The following is a 19561-nucleotide window of genomic DNA, read 5'->3' as shown; positions in this document are numbered from 1 at the left end:
TCCTCAGGACAATACCCTGCCCAATCCACCAGGAAGAACTGTCGACCCCGTACGGTCTTCATGGCCACGATATCCCTTACCGCATAGATGTCGTCATCGGCAATAGGAGGAGGAGCCGAACTGGCAGCAGCGGAGAAGGGACCAAGGACAACCGGCTTGAGCAGGGAGACGTGGAAGGAGTTGGGTATCCTCATCGTGGCCGGGAGCTGTAGCTTGTAGGAGACCTCATTGATCTTGCTGAGGACTTTAAACGGCCCGATGTAGCGAGGACCCAGCTTGTAGGATGGTATCTTCAATCGGACGTACTTGGAAGCAAGCCAGACTAGATCTCCAGGAGAGAAACACGGAGGGTCCAGACGTCTCTTGTCTGCATGTCTCTTCATCCGCAGGGAAGCACGCCCAAGGGACGCCTTGACAGAGTCCCAAATGGTTGCAAAGTCACGGGCTACAGCATCAGCAGCAGGGACATCCGAAGAAGGAGATACAGGCAATGGGACGGAGGGCTGAAGTCCGTAAACGACATGAAAGGGAGAGCTGGAGGAGGACTCACTGACGTGGTGGTTATGGGAGAATTCAGCCCAAGGAAGAAGCGTGGACCAGTCGTCGTGATGGGCGTTGACGTAGTGTCGTAAGAAGGAGGTCAAGATTTGATTGACCCTTTCCACTTGGCCGTTAGACTGAGGATGGTAGGCAGAAGAAAAGTCCAGAGTCACTCCCAGATGTTTGCAGAGAGCCCTCCAGAAGCGGGAGGTGAACTGAGTTCCTCTGTCGGACACGATGTGTGATGGAAAGCCATGCAAGCGGAAGATGTGATGTATATAGGCGTCCGCGAGTTCCTGAGCAGAGGGCAGTCCAGCCATAGGGACGAAATGAGCCATTTTAGAGAACCGGTCCACCACGACCCATATGACTGTGTGTCCAGAGGACAATGGCAAGTCCGTAATAAAGTCCATTGCAATGTGTTGCCACGGAACTGAGGGTATAGGCAGAGGCAGAAGACGGCCATATGGCAGGTGTTTGGGCGTCTTGTTCCTGGCACAAGAGGAGCAGGCAGAGACAAAAGCAGCGACGTCCGTGCGAAGGGATGGCCACCAGTAATGACGTACAATCGCACTCCATGTTCTCTTTTGACTAGCATGACCGGCTGTTTTCGAGGCATGGCCCCAGTGTAACACTTTTTGCCTGTCAGTCTCAGAGACATAGGTTTTCCCGGGCGGTATCTGGGCCAGGGTGACAGGAGCCACTGGAATGATTTTACTAGGACAGATGATGGGCTGGGATGTCTCCTCCTCCTGCTCCATGGGCATGAAAGACCTGAACAAGGCATCAGCGCGTACATTCTTGTCCGCGGGTCGGAAATGGTGCTGGAAATCGAACCTGGCAAAGAACAAGGACCACCTGGCTTGCCGTGGGTTCAGTCGCTGAGCGGACCGCAGGTATTCCAGGTTCTTGTGGTCCGTGTAAATGATTACGGGGTACACTGCTCCTTCCAGAAGGTAGCGCCATTCCTCCAGAGCCAGTTTTACTGCCAATAGCTCTCGGTCACCGATGGTGTAGTTGGGTTCAGGCGCTGAGAAGCTCTTGGAGAAGAAACCGCAAGTCACCATCTTCCCGGAGGAGGACTTCTGCATGAGCACTGCTCTGGCTCCCGAGGAGGAGGCATCCACCTCCAAGGTGAACTGGCGGTTTAATTCCGGACGGTGGAGCACAGGAGAGGAGGCAAATGCCCGCTTCAGGGAGCCAAACGCGGCGTCGGCCGCAGGTGACCAGTCCTTTGGATTAGCCTCCTTCTTGGTCAAGGCGGAGAGAGGAGCGGTCAGAGCAGAGAAGTGAGGAATGAACTGGCGGTAGTAGTTGGCGAATCCCAGAAAGCGTTGGATTGCCTTCAGTCCAGAAGGAGGAGGCCAGTTGAGAATGGAGGAGACCTTCTTTGGATCCATCTGCAGTCCGGTATCGGAGATGATGTAACCCAGGAAGGGGAGAGAAGACTGCTCAAAGACACACTTCTCATACTTAGCGTACAGACGATTCTCTCTCAGTCTTTGTAGAACCAGCTGCACGTTCTCTCTGTGGGTCTGGAGATCCGGAGAGGAGACAAGGATATCATCCAGATACACCACCACACAGACGTAAAGAAGGTCCCGGAAAACGTCGTTCACCAATTCTTGAAAGACTGCTGGTGCGTTACACAGGCCGAAGGGCATCACGCAGTATTCATAGTGCCCATCGCGAGTATTGAACGCGGTCTTCCATTCGTCCCCAGAGCGGATGCGGACCAGGTTGTAGGCACCTCGAAGGTCCAATTTGGTGAACACACGAGCTCCCCTAAGCCGGTCAAACAATTCGGGGATGAGCGGCAGAGGGTACTTGTTTTTTACGGTGATTTGGTTCAATCCCCGGTAGTCTATACATGGGCGTAGGTCGCCCTCTTTCTTCTTAACGAAGAAGAAGCCTGCTCCAGCAGGAGAGGAGGATCTCCGAATGAATCCCCTTGCCAGGCTCTCTGTGATGTAAGTAGACATGGCCCTTGTTTCGGCTGGAGACAATGGATATATCCGTCCTCGAGGTGGTGTTGTTCCCGGGAGCAGGTCGATGGCACAATCGTACGGACGATGTGGCGGAAGTACCTCAGATTCCTTTTTATCAAAGACGTCCGTGAAGGACCAATAGGCCGAGGGCAGTCCCGGTAGGTTCTCTGGAACCGGAGGTCGTCGGATGGGTTGTATGGTCTTCAGACAGTTGTCATGGCACGAAGAGCCCCATCGGGTGATTTCACCAGTGCCCCAGCTGACTGATGGCTCGTGTGTCCGTAACCAGGGAAGTCCCAGCAGGACTTGATGGGACATGTGTGGGAGGATGTAGAGAGCGATGTTCTCGGTGTGCAGGGCACCGATACGCAGTTCGACCGGCCTGGTGATCCAGGAGATGGTGTCAGAGAGGGGTCTCCCATCCACAGAGGCAATCACGAGGGGTTTGTCGAGTGGAGTAACAGGCACCTGGTACTTGTCCACCGTGGCCTGCTGGATGAAATTGCCTGCTGCCCCAGAATCGAGGTACGCCTCGGCCGTGAACCGCGTCTCTCCCGTTGTTACTTGTACAGTCCACATAACCGGGTCTGAGAGAGTCCCAGCACCTAGGGTGGCCTCTCCTACCAACCCTAGGCTTTGGAGTTTCCCGGCCTCTCTGGACAGGAGCGTAGCAGGTGTGTGCCCTCTCCGCAGTAGAAGCAGAGGCCCTTGGCGAGCCGCTCTGCTCGACGTTGTTCAGACTGCCACACACAGTCGATCTGCATGGGCTCGTGGACGGAGACACCAGATGCCGTTGACTGTAGTACGGCGGGCTTCTGCGGAGGAGAGGAATGCCGTACCGGACGTCTCTCACGGGACACCTTTTTGGATCGCTCCTGAAAGCGGATGTCCACTCGAGTCGCTAGGGTAATCAGGGCATCCAGGGTGGACGGTACGTCACGACCAGCCAGCTCATCTTTAATTCGACCCGAGAGTCCTTCCCAGAAGGCGGCAGTTAGGGCCTCGTTGTTCCAGCCAAGTTCTGAAGCCAAGGTGCGAAAACGGATTGCGTATTGACCCACCGTCAGAGTCCCCTGACGTAACCGGAGAAGAGATGAAGCAGACGCGGAGGCGTGTCCGGGCTCGTCAAAGGTGCCACGGAATGCCTGCAGGAACTCCTGGATGTTCGTGGTCACAGGATCCTCCTTCTCCCACAAGGGGTTCATCCACGCCAGTGCCTCACCCTCTAGATGGGACATGATGAAGGCGACCTTGGCTTGGTCGGAGGCAAACAAATGCGGCAGCTGCGTGAAATGGAGGGAGCATTGGTTTATGAAACCCCTGCAGGTCTTGGGATCTCCGGCGTACCGGGGTGGTGAAGCCAAACGAAGTCTGGAAGCATCCGAAGAGGCTGCCACGGGGGCTGGAGCCGTGGATTGGCTAGTGGAAGCCCGAGATGCTGAAGATGTAATTGACGCTTGTAGCGTGTTCAGGCGGGCGTCCACCGAAGTTATGAAGTTCAGCATGCAGGTCTGGGTCTCACGCTGGCGTTGGAGTTCCTCCTGCAAGGCCGCTAGTGCTTCAGCGGGATCCATGGCCTGATCTTACTGTTAGGGCCAGGTGGAAGGGCAGACCCAGGAGGTGGATCCACTGGGCCGAACTCCTTGATGATGGTAAGGGGTCCAATAGCTGGAGCACTACAGGTAACAGGGCAGTCCGTGCACAAGAGTATAATAGAGAAGTCCCTGGGACCACGGAGTCACTGATGGTAGTCCGGGTGACGGAGCTCAGGTTCGGAAGCCGAGATGATGTCAGGCGGAGTCCGGAACCGTTGGAGCGAGATGACGGGTCACCACAGGGGTCAGAGATGGTACGGACTGTCAGGATGGCAGATAGGCAGCGTTCGGGGTGCGGGATTCGGTAGGACCGGATGGCGAGGCAGGATCGGCTCTAGAAGAGAGATACGTAAGTATGGCAAAGAGACACAAGGAGACCTGACTCCTAGCTTGGGAAACACGAAGATCAGGCCCCGCCCACTTGGACATTCAACCCCTTTATACCCTGAACCTGTGTGCTTCATTTCCTGTCAATGGACGCTGGCCCTTTAAGAAAGGGTCAATGACCGCGCGCACGCCCTAATGCGCATGCGCGCGGCCCGGGTGCCAGAAACCAGAGCAGGAAGCTGGGAGGAGGAAGCAGCAGAGCCGGGCTGGGGCTGAGACGCCGATGGGCGCCGGGAGCGGGGACCAGGACGCCTAGGAAGCGCCGGCAATGGATGCTGGAGAGTGGGGAGCGGCGAAGACCGGAGTGAAGAACCGGGGAGCGAGCCAGGGGAGCCGGGGAGCGTGACAGGTGAGCCGGGGAGCAGCGCAGGGGACCCGGGGAGCGTGACAGGTGCCTTCTCCAAACTGCCATTTTGAGATCTCTCCACAGGGGTTCTATGGGATTCAGGTCTGGACTCATTGCTGGCCACTTTAGTAGACTCCAGTGCTTTCTATGAAACCATTTTCTAGTGCTTTTTGAAGTGTGTTTTGGGTCATTGTCCTGCTGGAAGACTCATGACCTCTGAGGAAGACCCAGCTTTCTCACACTGGGCCCTACATTATGCTGCAAATTTTGTTGGTAGTCTTCAGACTTCATAATGCCATGCACACGGTCAAGCAGTCCAGTGCCAGAGGCAGCAAAGCAACCCCAAAACACCAGGGAACCTCTGCCATGTTTGACTTTAGGGACCGTGTTCTTTTCTTTGAATGCCTCTTTTTTTTCCCTGTAAACTCTATGTTGATGGCTTTTCCCAAAAAAGCTCTACTTTTGTCTTATCTGACCAGAAAACATTCTTCCAAAACGTTTTAGGCTTTCTCAGGTAAGTTTTGGCAAACTCCAGCCTGGCTTTTTTATGTCTCGGGGTAAGAGGTGGGGTCTTCGTGGGTATCCTACCATACAGTCCCTTTTCATTCAGGCGCCGACGGATAGTACTAGTTAACACTGTTGTAACCTCGGACTGCAGGGCAGCTTGAACTTGTTTGGATGTTAGTCAAGGTTCTTTATCCACCATCCGCACAATTTGCGTTGAAATCTCTCATCAATTTTTCTTTTCCTTCCACATCTAGGGAGGTTAGCCACAGTGCCAAGTTTTAAACTTCTTGATGACACTGCGCACCGTAGACACAGGAACTTTCAGGTCTTTGGAGATGGACTTGTAGCCTTGAGATTGCTCATGCTTCCTCACAATTTGGATTCTCAAGTCCTCAGACCGTTCTTTGGTCTTCTTTCTTTTCTCCATGCGCAATGTGGTACACACAAGGACACAGGGCAGAGGTTGAGTCAACTTTAATCCATGTCAACTGGCTGCAAGTGTGATTCAGTTATTGCCAACACCTGTTAGGTGCCACAGGTAAGTTACAGGTGTTGTTAATTACACAAATTAGATAAGCATCACATGATTTTTCAAACAGTGCCAATACTTTTGTCCACCCCCTTTTTTATGTTTGGTGTGGAATTATATCCAATTTGGCTTTATGGTCTAGGGGTCACACCAGAACATCAACAATGCCAGAGTAAAGTGACTAAAAAAAAGATTTTTCTTCAGTGTATTTTATGTAGAAGTAAAAAACATAAATAAAACTATATAAATTTGCTATCACAACAATCGTAATATAAACTTAATTTATTTGTGCAGCAAAATTTAAAATGGCAAAATATAAACACAGAATTACTGTTTTCTATTTTCCTCATTAAAAGTTAATAAAAGTTAGTTAATAAGTTATTTGCACCCCCAGATACTTACCAAGGCACATTGGCAGTTCAGGTTCCCATTTACTACTTTGATTACATTTTACAGTATCAGATCCAATCAATTTATATTGCTTCTTGCACCGAAATTTCACAACTGTATTTATAGAGTATGAGCCAATATTTCCTGACAATTTGACAGCATTGTCCACATTTGGATCAGGACACTGCATAGCTACAAATAAACAGAATCACAAGAAACTTGAAAGCACTCTGTACTATTAAACTTTTCATATGTGTATTCTTCATAATCTACCAGAAAATATACCCATGAACTACATACAATGAGATATGTCAACCAATGAAATGTTCAAAAAAAAGGGGCAATATGCTTAAAAAATCTTACAATTTGTGATCCAAATAATTATCACTATGTCATGTAAGAATGTGAGACTAGACTAGATTTTCAACTCTAACTAATAGTTCTTATCAGTTTTATATGGGGCATTCATGCTAAATGTTCATGTCCCCTACTGGTTAGGCTAAAAGTGCCAATAACCATTAGAGTACTTAAAGGAAACCTGTCACCAGATTTGTCCCCTATAAGCTTTGGCCACCACCAGTAAGTAAGCCCTTGTATACCGTATTCTAGAATGCTGTGTATGTGTCCAGGCTGATCTGTGTAACGTAAAAAGCACTGTTTATTATACTCCTCTGCAACCAAGTCCAGTCTGATGGGCATCGCTGGTCTTGGTCCAGCACCTCCTATTTTCTTATGATCCTCGTCCTCCTTCCCTGCTTCATGTGGACGACACGTCCTACATCATCCACAGAGTCATTGCACATGCGTACTACTGTACTTCGATCTGCTCAGGACTCTGTGTGGATGACGAAAAATGCGTCATCCACACGGAGCAGGGAAGCAAGACAGGAATCTTAAGAAGATAGGAGGCGCTGGACCAAGACCAGCGATGCCCATCGGACCTGACCGCGCCACGAGTGAGTATAATAAAAGCTGTTTTTTTAGCTTATACAGATCGGCTTAGGCACTTACATATAGTATTCTAGACTGCTGTATATAATAGCTTACTGGTGGTGGCCACAAATTATAGGGGTCAAATCTGGTGACTGGTTCACGTTAAGGCGTCCTTACACATTACATTAATGTTAGCAAAGCCCGCCGATATTGACGGGTCGGCTAATGATGTATGAGTGCCCCTGACAGTTGATCATAGGGCAAGATAAGGATCCAACATGTCTGATTTCGAACTGCAGATCCTTATGTTCTCTAACAGATACGCTACCACCAGAAATGACTAGCAGTAGCTCTCTTATAGAGAACACAGGAGTGTGCATAGAAGATCAAGGCAAAATATTACCTGCAGAAGAATACGTTAAACAATCATTCGACCAACAGCTATTTATAGTGTGTGGTTGGTTTTACCCAAACACCTGTTCAGTTGACAATTACGGCTGTATTTTCAGCCTTTAAGTTATCAATGTGAACAACAGACAGCACATTGATGCTCTAATTATATATTGTCAAATTTTATAAAGTAAGGATTACTTCATCCACAATTCTCCAGGAGCAGAACCGTGAGTAATACATAAATCCATATAGCATTTACTCCAATAATAAAATGGCAAAAATACATTTATAATTAGTAGTTGCAACTATTGAAAACATATATTTATCAAATTATTCCAAAAAATGAAGTATTTCTCCATAAAATGATTGCAATTATACATGTTTTTTCATGCATATGTTTATTTTCTTTTTATGTATTGGAGCAACACAAAATAGCCAAGATGATTGTCTATAAAATGAAGGAAGTCTCATATTCAAAGCTGTAGTGGATGGTGAGATATGGAGCCTGATATTTAAACGTTCAAATCATTGTTACAAGTGATGGGCAAAAGTGTTTGGCACTGCTTGGTACTCGATCAAGCAGTAGGGTGCTTGAAATACTCGATACTCAGTTGATTATTCTGTTGCCTGGACACCATGCTCAAGACCCCACCCCACGTTTCCTAGCATTTTATCATCTACACTGTGTGCAGAATTATTAGGCAAATGAGTATTTTGATACTTTTTATACATGTTGTCCCACTCCAAGCTGTATAGGCTTGAGAGCCAACTACCAATTAAGTTAATAAGGTGATGTGCATCTCTGTAATGAGGAGGGGTGTGGTGTAATGACATCAACACCCTATATAAGGTGTGCTTAATTATTAGGCAACTTCCTTTTCTTTGGCAAAATGGGTCAGAAGAGAGATTTGACGGGCTCTGAAAAGTCCAAAATTGTGAGATGTCTTGCAGAGGGATGGAGCAGTCCTGAAATTGCCAAACTTTTGAAGCGTGCTCACCAAACAATCAAGCGTTTCAAGGCAAAAAGCCAACAGGGTCACAAGAAGCATGTTGGGCAAAAAAGGCGCAACATAACTGCCCCTGAATTGAGGAAAATCAAGCGTGAAGCTGCCAAGATGCCATTTGCCACCAGTTTGGCCATATTTCAGAGCTGCAACGTTACTGGAGTATCAAAAAGCACAAGGTGAGCCATACTCAAGGACATGGCCAAGGTAAGGAAGGCTGATAAACGTCCACCTTTGAACAAGAAACATAAGATAAAACGTCAAGACTAGGCCAAGAAATATCTTAAGACTGATTTTTCAAAGGTTTTATGGACTGATGACATGAGAGTGACTCTTGATGGGCCAGATGGATGGGCCAGAGGCTGGATCAGTAAAGGGCAGAGAGCTCCACTCCGACTCAGACGCCAGCAAGGTGAAGGTGGTATACTGGTATGGGCTGGTATCATCAAAGATGAACTTATGGGAACTTGTGGGACCTTTTCGGGTTGAGAATGGAGTGAAGCTCAACAACCAGACCTACTGCCAGTTTCTGGAAGACAACTTTTCAAGCAGTGGTCCAGGAAGAAGTCAGTATTGTTCAAGAAAAACATGATTTTCATGCAGGACAATGCTCAATCACATGTATCCAACTACTTCACAGCGTAGCTGGCCAGTAAAGGTCTAAAAGATGAAAAAATAATGACATGGCCCCCTTGTTCACCTGATCTGAACCCCATTGAGAACCTGTGGTCCCTCATAAAATGTGAGATCTACAGGGAAGGAAAATAGTACACCTCTCAGAACAGTGTCCTGGAGGCTTTGGTGGCTGCTGCATGCAATGGTGATCGTAAACAGATCAAGCAACTGACAGAATCTATGGATGGAAGGCTGTTGAGTGTCATCATAAAGAAAGGTGGCTATATTGGTCACTATTTTTTGGGGTTTTGTATTTGCATGTCAGAAATGTTTATTTCTAAATTTTGTGCAGTTATATTGGTTTACCTGGGGAAAATAAACAAGTGAGATGGGAATATATTTTTTTTTTATTAAGTTGCCTAATAATTCTGCACAGTAATAGTTACCTGCACAAACAGATATCCTCCAAAGATAGCCAAATCTAAAAAAAACAAAACACTCCAACTTCCAAAAATAGTAAGCTTTGATATTTATGAGTCTTTTGGGTTGATTGAGAACATAGTTGTTGATCAATAATAAAAAAAATCCTCTAAAATACAACATGCCTAAGAATTCTGTACACGGTGTAGTAAACACGTGGGGATTGCCTGTCAATCATGGTAATTTTCTAGCCATCTTGGCTACTGGCATTACTGTAATTGGTTGGCTGGTCGGCTTTATAGGGTCTATATAAGATATCCACTTCTGCTGAAGTCACCCATATCGTATGTACACCATTAGGTGCATGTAATATTGTATGCAGATTTGTATATACCGTACCTTGTTTATTTTTGTTTTTTTTGTTCCTTTATTTTTTATGACTGATACTCACAATATCCTATGTATATTCGTATGTGTGCCAGAAATATTTTTTACCATAATTATCATTTTTTTGGGCAGCAACCTTATATGGTTGCAGTGGAGCTTCTCCACCATTTATATAAGACCCAAAGACGCTATGTTTGCTGCACACCACTCGAAAATAATGTAGGCACTAGGGAGAGATGAAGGGACAGTGTGTTATAGTATGACAGTACCTGCTGATACAACAGTAACAAACTGTCCTTTTGAAGGCTAATTGAAAGTTATTATATTCTCTAATAATGCCATTCTTCTGCATTTACTGTAGGGCAAGATACTGGACTGCGATTAGTGTATGAGAAGTATCGCGGGCGGAGGAGGGGACGCTGCGCTCTCCCACTGCTCGGGTCCGGCCACTGGTGCTGTTGCTCGGTGGTGGCTCGAGCGGTGGGCCGGATCCCGGGGACTCGAGCGGCGCTCCTCGCCTGTGAGTGAAAAGGGGATTGTTTGTGGGGATTTATTGTCCGTGACACACCCACGGTTGTGGTGATAATAGTGACACCACCGCTGCCCTGGATGGGGATCCCGGGAGCGGTGACAGGGAGCAGCTTTGTTGTTAGTTCTCCCCTCCGTGGGTAGGGGGTTGGTTGTCCCGGGGCCCGGTGATGGGGTAGGGATGGATGACAGGCGGGTCACGGGGCCTGGTGAGGTGTAGGGTCGCGGGGGCAGCGCTGTGCCGTACGGCACGGTGGTACTCACTCAGCCCAATGATGAGGACACAGTTCTCGGTAAAACACACGGCTGGATGGACGGGTCCCACAGACGGCTGCGGTGTTGTTTCTCCCGGCAGGTTGATGGTGACTGCCTTTCCCTGCACCTATGTACGGTTGATGGTTCCGATGGGTTCCCACCGGTAACCCGCTCCCCAGCTTGGATATGGGCTGGAGGAGCCCCGTTTTGCCCGCAGGCTCTGGCCCTGAGAAACGGTTGCCTTGGCGGTGGCGGCGTCTCCCTCTGTTGGTTGGACTGTTGCCTTCTGTCGGGACTTGGCTATTTGGAAACCCAGGAGGTCCCCTTCACTAACGGATTCGGCAAATTCACGGCGACTCCTAGCCTTTCCGGGGTCCGTAAGCCCCTGCCAGATGGTGCTGACTTCTCTTTGTGTACCGGTCCGGTACCGCCAGGCCACCGCCCGTCCACGGTCCTTACGGTAACTCCGATAGGCCACTCCTGCAGACGGTCACCACCATCTGACAACCTTGCTGTACCGCCCGGGCCACACACCTGGACGCTGTCAGTTAGTTGCTCCACTATTACACTTTCCTCCTTCCACTTTCACTGTCCAAACTAGACTGTCTGCTTTTCCCGCCTCCAGGACTGTGAACTCCTCGTGGGGCGGGACCAACCGCCTGGCCCACCCCCTGGTGTGATCATCAGCCCCTGGAGGAAGGCAACAAGGGTTTTGTGTCTGACTTTGGTGTGCCTGACCGGGAGTGTGGGGTGTGTTGGTGTTGTTCTCTGTGGCCCCTGGCTTGTCCAGGGCGCCACATTCCCCCTTAGTTAAATGCAGACCGTCCGCGGGCTGCCCGTCCATCACCGGTTTTATTTTCACCAACTGAAAAATATAGAAAAAACGGTAAAACACAGATTACATTTATAATAACATCTTCCCACATCGGGAGGTACTCTTACTTTAACGTTACAATTACGGCTTCCGCTCTCTCCCACCCAAGCAACCTGGCCCTGATGCTGCCCCTAAGCAAACAGGCAGCACCCCTTGACCCCAGTCCTGCACAAATTGCCCGAGCGGGTTCTGTCCTTTTCAGGGGACCCACGTCCATGGGGAACCCCTGAAACCCCCAGAGGATTGCCACCGGTTCCGGTGGTGGCTGGGCCCCAGCCTACTCCACTGCGGACGTTTCCTCCAATCTGCCTCTCCGGAGGCAGTAACGGTGGAAGCCATAAAACATTTTTATTTACATGCCACAAGTTTGTGGTTGCCCTGCAAGTTCTCAGGCCTGTTCATAAGGAGTCCCTTATGCAAAACTTTTCAAACGGTCCCCACGGGGACAATGGTGCCGGCAATGACCGGTTCAAATCAAGGCTTCAATCAGGTGAATCTTCACGGTATCATTTACTTATCATTTAAACTTTCAAAACTTTAAAACAGCACTTTGGTGGTCCCAACGGGGACAAGGACAACGGTATTCTGCTGCCATCACTCTGGGTCCTCGGCATCACTTGGGGGAGGGAGCGCAGTGCACACATGGGCCTCCTGGCTGCCCCTCAACTTCGCATCCAGCGCAAACCACCCCCTCTCCCCGCAGTGCCGGGTGTATTGCACCAGGTCCCCTGGCATCAAGTTGCGGCCTGGGTGCTCTTCTGGCAGGTGGGCGTTAACGTCCCACCAGGCTATGAAGATCTCGGCCTCCAGGCCTGGCTCATATATGAAACCATAGCCCCGGCGGACATCAAACCGCCTCACCTGCCCTTCATACAGGGGGCCCCGGACACGGAAGGTCGCTTGTCTCAGGCTCTCCTTCTCCCGGATTGTACGGGCCACCATCTCTGCCTTCTTCTTCTCCCATTCTGCGATCTCCGGGCCCAACGGTACCGGCTCCCTATCCCAGTACGGTGCTGCTGCGAGCTCCGGCGCATGGGTCGGGCCCCGCGAGACCTTCCGGACACTGCCCACCACTGGCGATCTGGGTGGAAGGTTCCGCGGTGACTTGGCCTGGGGTGCTGCTTTGCAGCGGCAACCCGGCGCAACGTCAGCCGAGGTGTGGGGGATGGGCACAGGGGCTTTCTTCCGTTGAGCCTTCTGCATGGAGCGGCCTGTCGGCTCCGGCTCGGGGAAAGTCTCTGTAAATGCCTCCGGCTCAGGCTTCTGGACTTTCCAGGGCAGCACTTCAGGTTGGTCACGGGCTCCGGCTACAGGTTGGTCCGCCTGGGCGGACATGCGGGGTATCGCTACCGGTTGCGGGGGTAGCAGGCCTAGTGGCGGGGTCATGGCAGCTGGGATGGGTAGCGAGGGAGGTAGCAGGGCGAGCAGGTTCAGACCGGGTCCCGCAGCCACGATGACCGACCCACTTGGGGTACCGGGGCGTGGGTCACTCACCCTCCCTTCCGCAACTTCCTCCTCACGTCTCCGCACGGTCGCTATGACCTCCGTTATGTCGGTCTCCCACTCCTCCAAGAGGAGCTGCATCTTGACCTGCAGCCTCTGTTGGAGCTGCGTGGTCCGGATCTCCACCCACGCCGCGGTTCCAGGCTCGGGGGCTACGGTGCTACGGGATGGCATGTACATCTTGCTGGCGGCCTCTTCCAGGAACAAGATGGCCGCCTGGGTCCTGGCGTCCCTGCTTTTATAGCCGCGGGCTACATGCGGCCAGACGCCATCAGTCCCCCTTAGTCTCTTTCCGGCTCCTCCTCTACAGGGGGCGGGGTTTTGGCCTTCGCGCCTCCACTACTCGAGGAGACGCTCGAGCGGGAATTTTTCGCGCCCAAGATGGCGGCTTCGGCAAATTTTCAGCCGGACACCTCCGGCAATAACAAGGCGCACCTCTACCCAACGGCAGAGCGGTAGGATCCTGTTCGTGACGCCAAGTTGTCGCGGGCGGAGGAGGGGACGCTGCGCTCTCCCACTGCTTGGGTCCGGCCACTGGTGCTGCTGCTCGGTGGTGGCTCGAGCGGTGGGCCGGATCCCGGGGACTCGAGCAGCGCTCCTCGCCCGTGAGTGAAAAGGGGATTGATTGTGAGGATTTATTGTCCGTGACGCCACCCACGGTTGTGGTGATAATAGTGACACCATCGCTGCTCTGGACGGGGATCCCGGAAGCGGTGACAGGGAGCAGCTTTGTTGTTAGTTCTCCCCTCCGTGGGTAGGAGGTTGGTTGTCCCGGGGCCCGGTGATGGGGTAGGGATGGATGACAGGCGGGTCACGGGGCCTGGTGAGGTGTAGGGTCGTGGGGGCAGCGCTGTGCCGTACGGCACGGTGGTACTCACTCAGCCCAACGATGAGGACACAGTTCTCGGTAAAACACACGGCTGGATGGCCGGGTCCCACAGACGGCTGCGGTGTTGTTTCTCCCGGCAGGTTGATGGTGACTGCCTTTCCCTGCACCTATGTACGGTTGATGGTTCCGATGGGTTCCCACCGGTAACCCGCTCCCCAGCTTGGATATGGGCTGGAGGAGCACCTTTTTGCCCGCAGGCTCTGGCCCTGAGAAACGGTTGCCTTGGCGGTGGCGGTGTCTCCCTCTGTTGGTTGGACTGTTGCCTTCTGTCGGGACTTGGCTGTTTGGAAACCCAGGAGGTCCCCTTCACTAACGGATTCGGCAAATTCACGGCGACTCCTAGCCTTTCTGGGGTCCGTAAGCCCCTGCCAGATGGTGCTGACTTCTCTTTGTGTACCGGTCCGGTACCGCCGGTCTACCGCCCATCCACGGTCCTTACGGTAACTCCGATAGGCCACTCCTGCAGATGGTCACCACCGTCTGCCAACCTTGCTGTACTGCCCGGGCCACACACCTGGACGCTGTCAGTTAGTTGCTCCACTACTACACTTTCCTCCTTCCACTTTCACTGTCCAAACTAGACTGTCTACTTTTCCCGCCTCCAGGACTGTGAACTCCTCGGTGGGCGGGACCAACCGCCTGGCCCACCCCCTGGTGTGATCATCAGCCCCTGGAGGAAGGCAACAAGGGTTTTGTGTCTGACTTCGGTGTGCCTGACCGGGAGTGTGGGGTGTGTTGGTGTTGTTCTCTGTGGCCCCTGGCTTGTCCAGGGCGCCACAGAAGCATGTAGTGAGGGATTGTAGAATAACAGACCATTCTCCTGAAACCTCAGAAATGTAATTTATTCCCTAATAATACAGCTGTATTTAGTGTAGGGCAAGCGGGTGAAGTAGGGATCATGTATTACATTACTGTAGGCAGGGAATCAAGGCTTACACAACATACTGCTGCTAGCTAAAGATATTTATTCTATTATCTAATAATACCGCTCTTAGCTGTGTACATAATTTAAAATGTGCAAGGCCTGCAGTAAGGGACATGAAAGTGTATTTCCTGCTGATGGTGCACACAGATGTAGTGGCTATGAGCCAGGGCAAACTGGGCCTGCACCTGGAGCAAAGCAAACACACTTATCTTCTAGACCCAGTTTCCTGTCTTGCTTGACGGGGAGGTGCGGGACACCACTGTTGAAGTCAGAACAGTGCGAGCAGATTGTGGGCTGGATGGCAGATAATGCTTCCTGTCACGCTGCTCTCTAGTGGAAAAAAACTGACACAAGGTGCAGGAAGCAGAATATCCACTAGAGGGAGCAGACACAATAGATAAGTCAGCTAGCCAAGTCAACCCAGGAAATCAAATAGGAAACTAGAGGGAGATAGTGATGGGTAGTCCGGCTCTTTTTGGTGATCCCATGGCTCCGCTCACCAAAAAGAGCCGGCTCTTTCAGCTCGTTCTCGGCTCCTTATTAAATATGTGTTCACCCCAGGTGAACACATATTTAAGATTATAGTACCGCCGCGAAAGCCCCTCCCACCCATGGCTAAACTCCGCCCACTTACAAGCGGCCAATTAGATTGCTGAGTAGGCGGAGTTTAGCCGAGGGTGGGTGGGGTTTTGGCGTCGAAAAGAGCCGTTTAGAGAATTTATTGGCTCACACTGGTGATCTGGCTCCTGTCGTTCACAGCAGGGAGCCGGATCTTTGTGTCGGATCGTTCGCGACCGACACATCACTAGAGGGAGAAGCAAAAATCCTCGACAGATATAAACCAGAGGTCAGAACCAGGAGTAACACGGAAGTCAGGTACAAACAAGGCAAGGTCAGATACTGGGAAAACAAATACAAAGAGAAGGGGCAGGGAGATCAGGAGAGGCTAGGTAAACAAGCCTTCCTGGAGAGACAAGGGACAGGACTGGGAAGTCAAAGGGAAACAGAGGCAGACAGGTAGAACAGGAAGGGGCACAATACTCACAGAAGGAAGGCTCACGTGCTGCACAGCCAAACTACTACTGGCAAGGCTCCACAGGTGCAGTGCCATGATGTAGCAGCCTGACCTCCAGAATGAGGCAGAAAGCAATTAACCCCTGCATGACCTGAAATCCAGAGATGGGATACCATCCACGGCTGAGCCTGACAAGGATCATGACACTTCCAGTCTGTTTACCACCACCACCATGTCTTCCACACAGTCTAGTCTGGCTAGTGAAAAGTCAGGGCCACATAATCCTCCTTATTCCCACCATGGTGAGTCTAAGGAAATATGTGACCCCACACTTGGACACTATGAGGAGCTCTTTACTTTACCATTTATGTCTTCTTTTGGCTCTCAACCTGCACATTTCAAGAGGCAAATGTCACGGGTGTGTCATGGGTAACAGTTATGTGGTGTCCAGCAATAACTCCTCTACCTACAAGTCTTCAGTGCAAACAGTCAGCTCACATTCTTCTGGTGTAAGGCTAAGCTCACACACTGCGTCTTTTTGACGCTGCGTTTTTGTGCGTTTTTTGCTGCAAAAAAAGCGGCAAAAACGCATGCATTTTTACCGCGTTTTGGTGAGTTTTTTGCTGCGTTTTTTATCAGTGAACATTGCCATTAAAGATTGTTGAAAAAAAAAAAAAAGAAAGAGAAAAAAGGTCTGATGTCATTTCCTTCTTCAATATGTTCTTTATTCTCCACTAGTGTATGCAGGAGAGCAGACAGCTGCAGAACTACAAGGCTCAGCATGCTCCATCCAGGACTGTATGCTGGAGGGAGAGCAGACCTACAAGGCTCAGCAAACTCCATCCACTAGTGGATGCAGGAGAGCAGACAGCAGCTGCAGAACTACAAGGCTTAGCATCCTCCATCCAATAGTGTGTGCAGGAGAGCAGACAGCAGCTGCCGAACTACAAGGCTCAGCATCCTCCTTCCAGGACTGTATGCAGGATTTCTTTGCCCCACAAACAAAAAAAATGACGTGGGCTTCGCCATATTTTTGTATGCTAGCCGGGTACAGCAGGCAGGTAAGGGCTGCCCCTAACCCCCAGCTGCCTATTTGTACCCGGCTGGGAACCAAAAATATAGGGAAGCCCTTTTATTTTAATTATTTCATGAATTTCATGAAATAATTAAAAAAAAATGACGTGTGCTTCGCCCAATTTTTCTGTCTAGCCAGGTACAACTAGGCAGCTGGGGATTGGAATCCGCAATACAGGGTGCCCAAGCTTTCTGGGCACCCCCGCTGAGAATTGCAGTCCACAGCCACCCCAGAAAATGGCGCTTTCATAGAAGCGCCATCTTCTGGCGCTGTATCCAACTCTTCCAGCTGCCCTGATGCAGGGTGGCTCGCTGGGTAATAATGGGGTTAGGGCTAGCTGTGTATTATCAGCTTGCCCTAAGCCCGAAATTCATGGTGTCACGCCAATATTAGACATGGCCACCATGAATTTCTAGTAAAGATAAAAAAAAAACACAACACACAGAAAAATATTTTTATTAGAAATAAAATACAACACAATTAGTGACTCCATCTTTATTAAAATAAAGAACCCCCCTCCGCAGTAATTCTGGGTCAAGGGTCCCGCGCCGTCCAATCCGGATCCAATATCATCTGATTGATTTGCTATAAAGCAAAGCGATCAGATGATGTGTCAGGTTCAAGGCCTGAATCACATGACATATCAGCTGACTGTATAAACGGCTTTTATACAATCAGCTGATGCATCAGTGCAAAAAAACCCAAAAAAACAAACTACACACTTCTGTGCAGCGTTGAACTGGCTACCGGAGGAAACTCCAGTAATGCCAGGCCTGGATTCAGGTACCTGCACTGCACTCCGGAGCTCTCACCTGAGCTCCGGCGTGCAACCTGGACTTTACAGCGAGCACCGAGTAATTGATTCCCCGGCATTTGCGGTTCAGTTCATGACAGCTGCAGACATCCCGGGCTAATCTCTGGTGCTCTCACCTGAACTCCGGAGATCACCCCAGCCTGTCTGCAGCTGTCATGAACTGACTTCAAGCGCCGGAGAATCTGTCACTCGGCGCTCGCTCGCTGTACAGTCTAGGCTGATGCATCAGTGCAACAACAAAAACAAACAAAAAAACAACTACACACATCCGTCCTGACTCCCATCCGACCACTGCAGGAGCTGCCGGTAATCAGTTATGAAGTCTCCTGACGGCATCAGCTGATAGCCGGCCGGGCGGTAAAATCCAGCGTCACCACGAGACTTACGATCAGCTGATGCGTCAGGTGACCGCATCAGGTGATCAGCGCCGGGTCCTGCAGCTATTGGATGTGCCCGGGGAGCCTGCACACAGCCGGAGCGGGGGTGGCAGTACCGGGAGAGGAGTTGGTAGCAGACATGGCACCAGGAGTCTGCAGACAGGTGAGTTTGAGATTTTTCTACTGTTCACTTTTGATTTAGCAGCCGCTTCCACCTCCTGCACGGGAGCGGACATGGCACTGGGTGGGAAATGGAAGCAACGGTGGCAGTACCGGGAGGATTCACGCTTCTGTTTACTGACAGAAGGAATCCTCTTCCTGTACATGTCACTTTACTACCCACCCCTTGCGTTTATAGCTGCATTTTTAGTCATAAGAAACGCACTAAAACGCAGCTATATTTGCAATTTGCGGTTTTCATTGCGTTTTTGAACATCTCATTGAACTCAATGGGTGGAAAACGCAGTGAAAAACGCAAAAATAATTGACATGCTGCGTTTTTGTGGGCACCACAAAAACGCAGCTAAAAAAAAAACGCTGTGTGCAGACAGCCAAAATGAAAACTCATAGACTTTGCTGGGGAAGCAAATTCATGCAGATTTCTGAGCAAAAACGCACCCGAAAAACGCGCAAAAATGCCGCGAAAAACGCACTGTGTGAACTTACCCTAACCTGGTTGTTGCTTCCAGTTCCTCTTTCTGAGGCATCTGAAGATAAGTTGTTGTTTCCTTCCCTTGTTTGTGATCCCTGTGTGTTCTTTAATGCTCAGTGGGGTTGACAAACAGGTCATCCCATCCTTTCCCTAACTAGGGCCTAGATACAGGGTCAACCTAGGGTCAGGTATCCTACTTGGCACATAGGTGCGAATCCTATTTAGGGTGGTGATGAACTCCAGGGCGCAGCGGTAGATTTGCTCAGGAGTCACTATTCCCCCCTTCCCTATACACAGAGTTTCCCTTCCTTTTCACCGTTTGCTGGGTACTGCCCTGTTCCTAGTGTGAAAACAAATATGGAGATAGTGTGATGCCTAAATATTTGAACAGCCATGGTCAGAAATAGGTGACGGTGGGGAATGGCAATTACCGTCTCAAGAGGAGGATGATAATGAGACAGAGAGTCAGATGAAGTCTAGAAGTTAGATTGAGGAACAAAATGTGTACCGTCCCGTGCTCGGCAGCCGAGCCGCTTGGATCTGGACCTTCAGTGGGTGGCTCGAGGGTCTCCGGACCCGGGGGTCTCGCGGTCAAGTCAACTAAAAGTGGGGTTGTGGTT

The 19561-nt window shown here is 50.5% G+C and overlaps 1 protein-coding gene across 3 annotated transcripts in view; it reads right to left on the bottom strand.

Annotated features, from left to right (window-relative positions):
* Nucleotides 1-19561, bottom strand: part of LOC142291291 (sushi, von Willebrand factor type A, EGF and pentraxin domain-containing protein 1-like) — a 344209-nt gene that overhangs the window by 262900 nt on the left and 61748 nt on the right. For 2 of the 3 annotated variants that reach the window (XM_075335715.1, XM_075335716.1), the window contains exon 3: nucleotides 6295-6474. The exons of the other annotated variant lie outside the window; for it this stretch is intronic. In XM_075335715.1, coding sequence (XP_075191830.1) covers nucleotides 6295-6474 — 180 coding nt within the window. The remainder of the gene's footprint in view (nucleotides 1-6294; nucleotides 6475-19561) is intronic. 3 annotated transcript variants of the gene reach the window in all.

The sequence above is a fragment of the Anomaloglossus baeobatrachus genome, chromosome 2 (genome assembly GCF_048569485.1).
Source record: "Anomaloglossus baeobatrachus isolate aAnoBae1 chromosome 2, aAnoBae1.hap1, whole genome shotgun sequence".
NCBI classification, from domain to species: domain Eukaryota; kingdom Metazoa; phylum Chordata; class Amphibia; order Anura; family Aromobatidae; genus Anomaloglossus; species Anomaloglossus baeobatrachus.
Note: the sequence above shows the minus strand (reverse complement) of the source record. Positions and strands in the feature narration are given on the sequence as shown.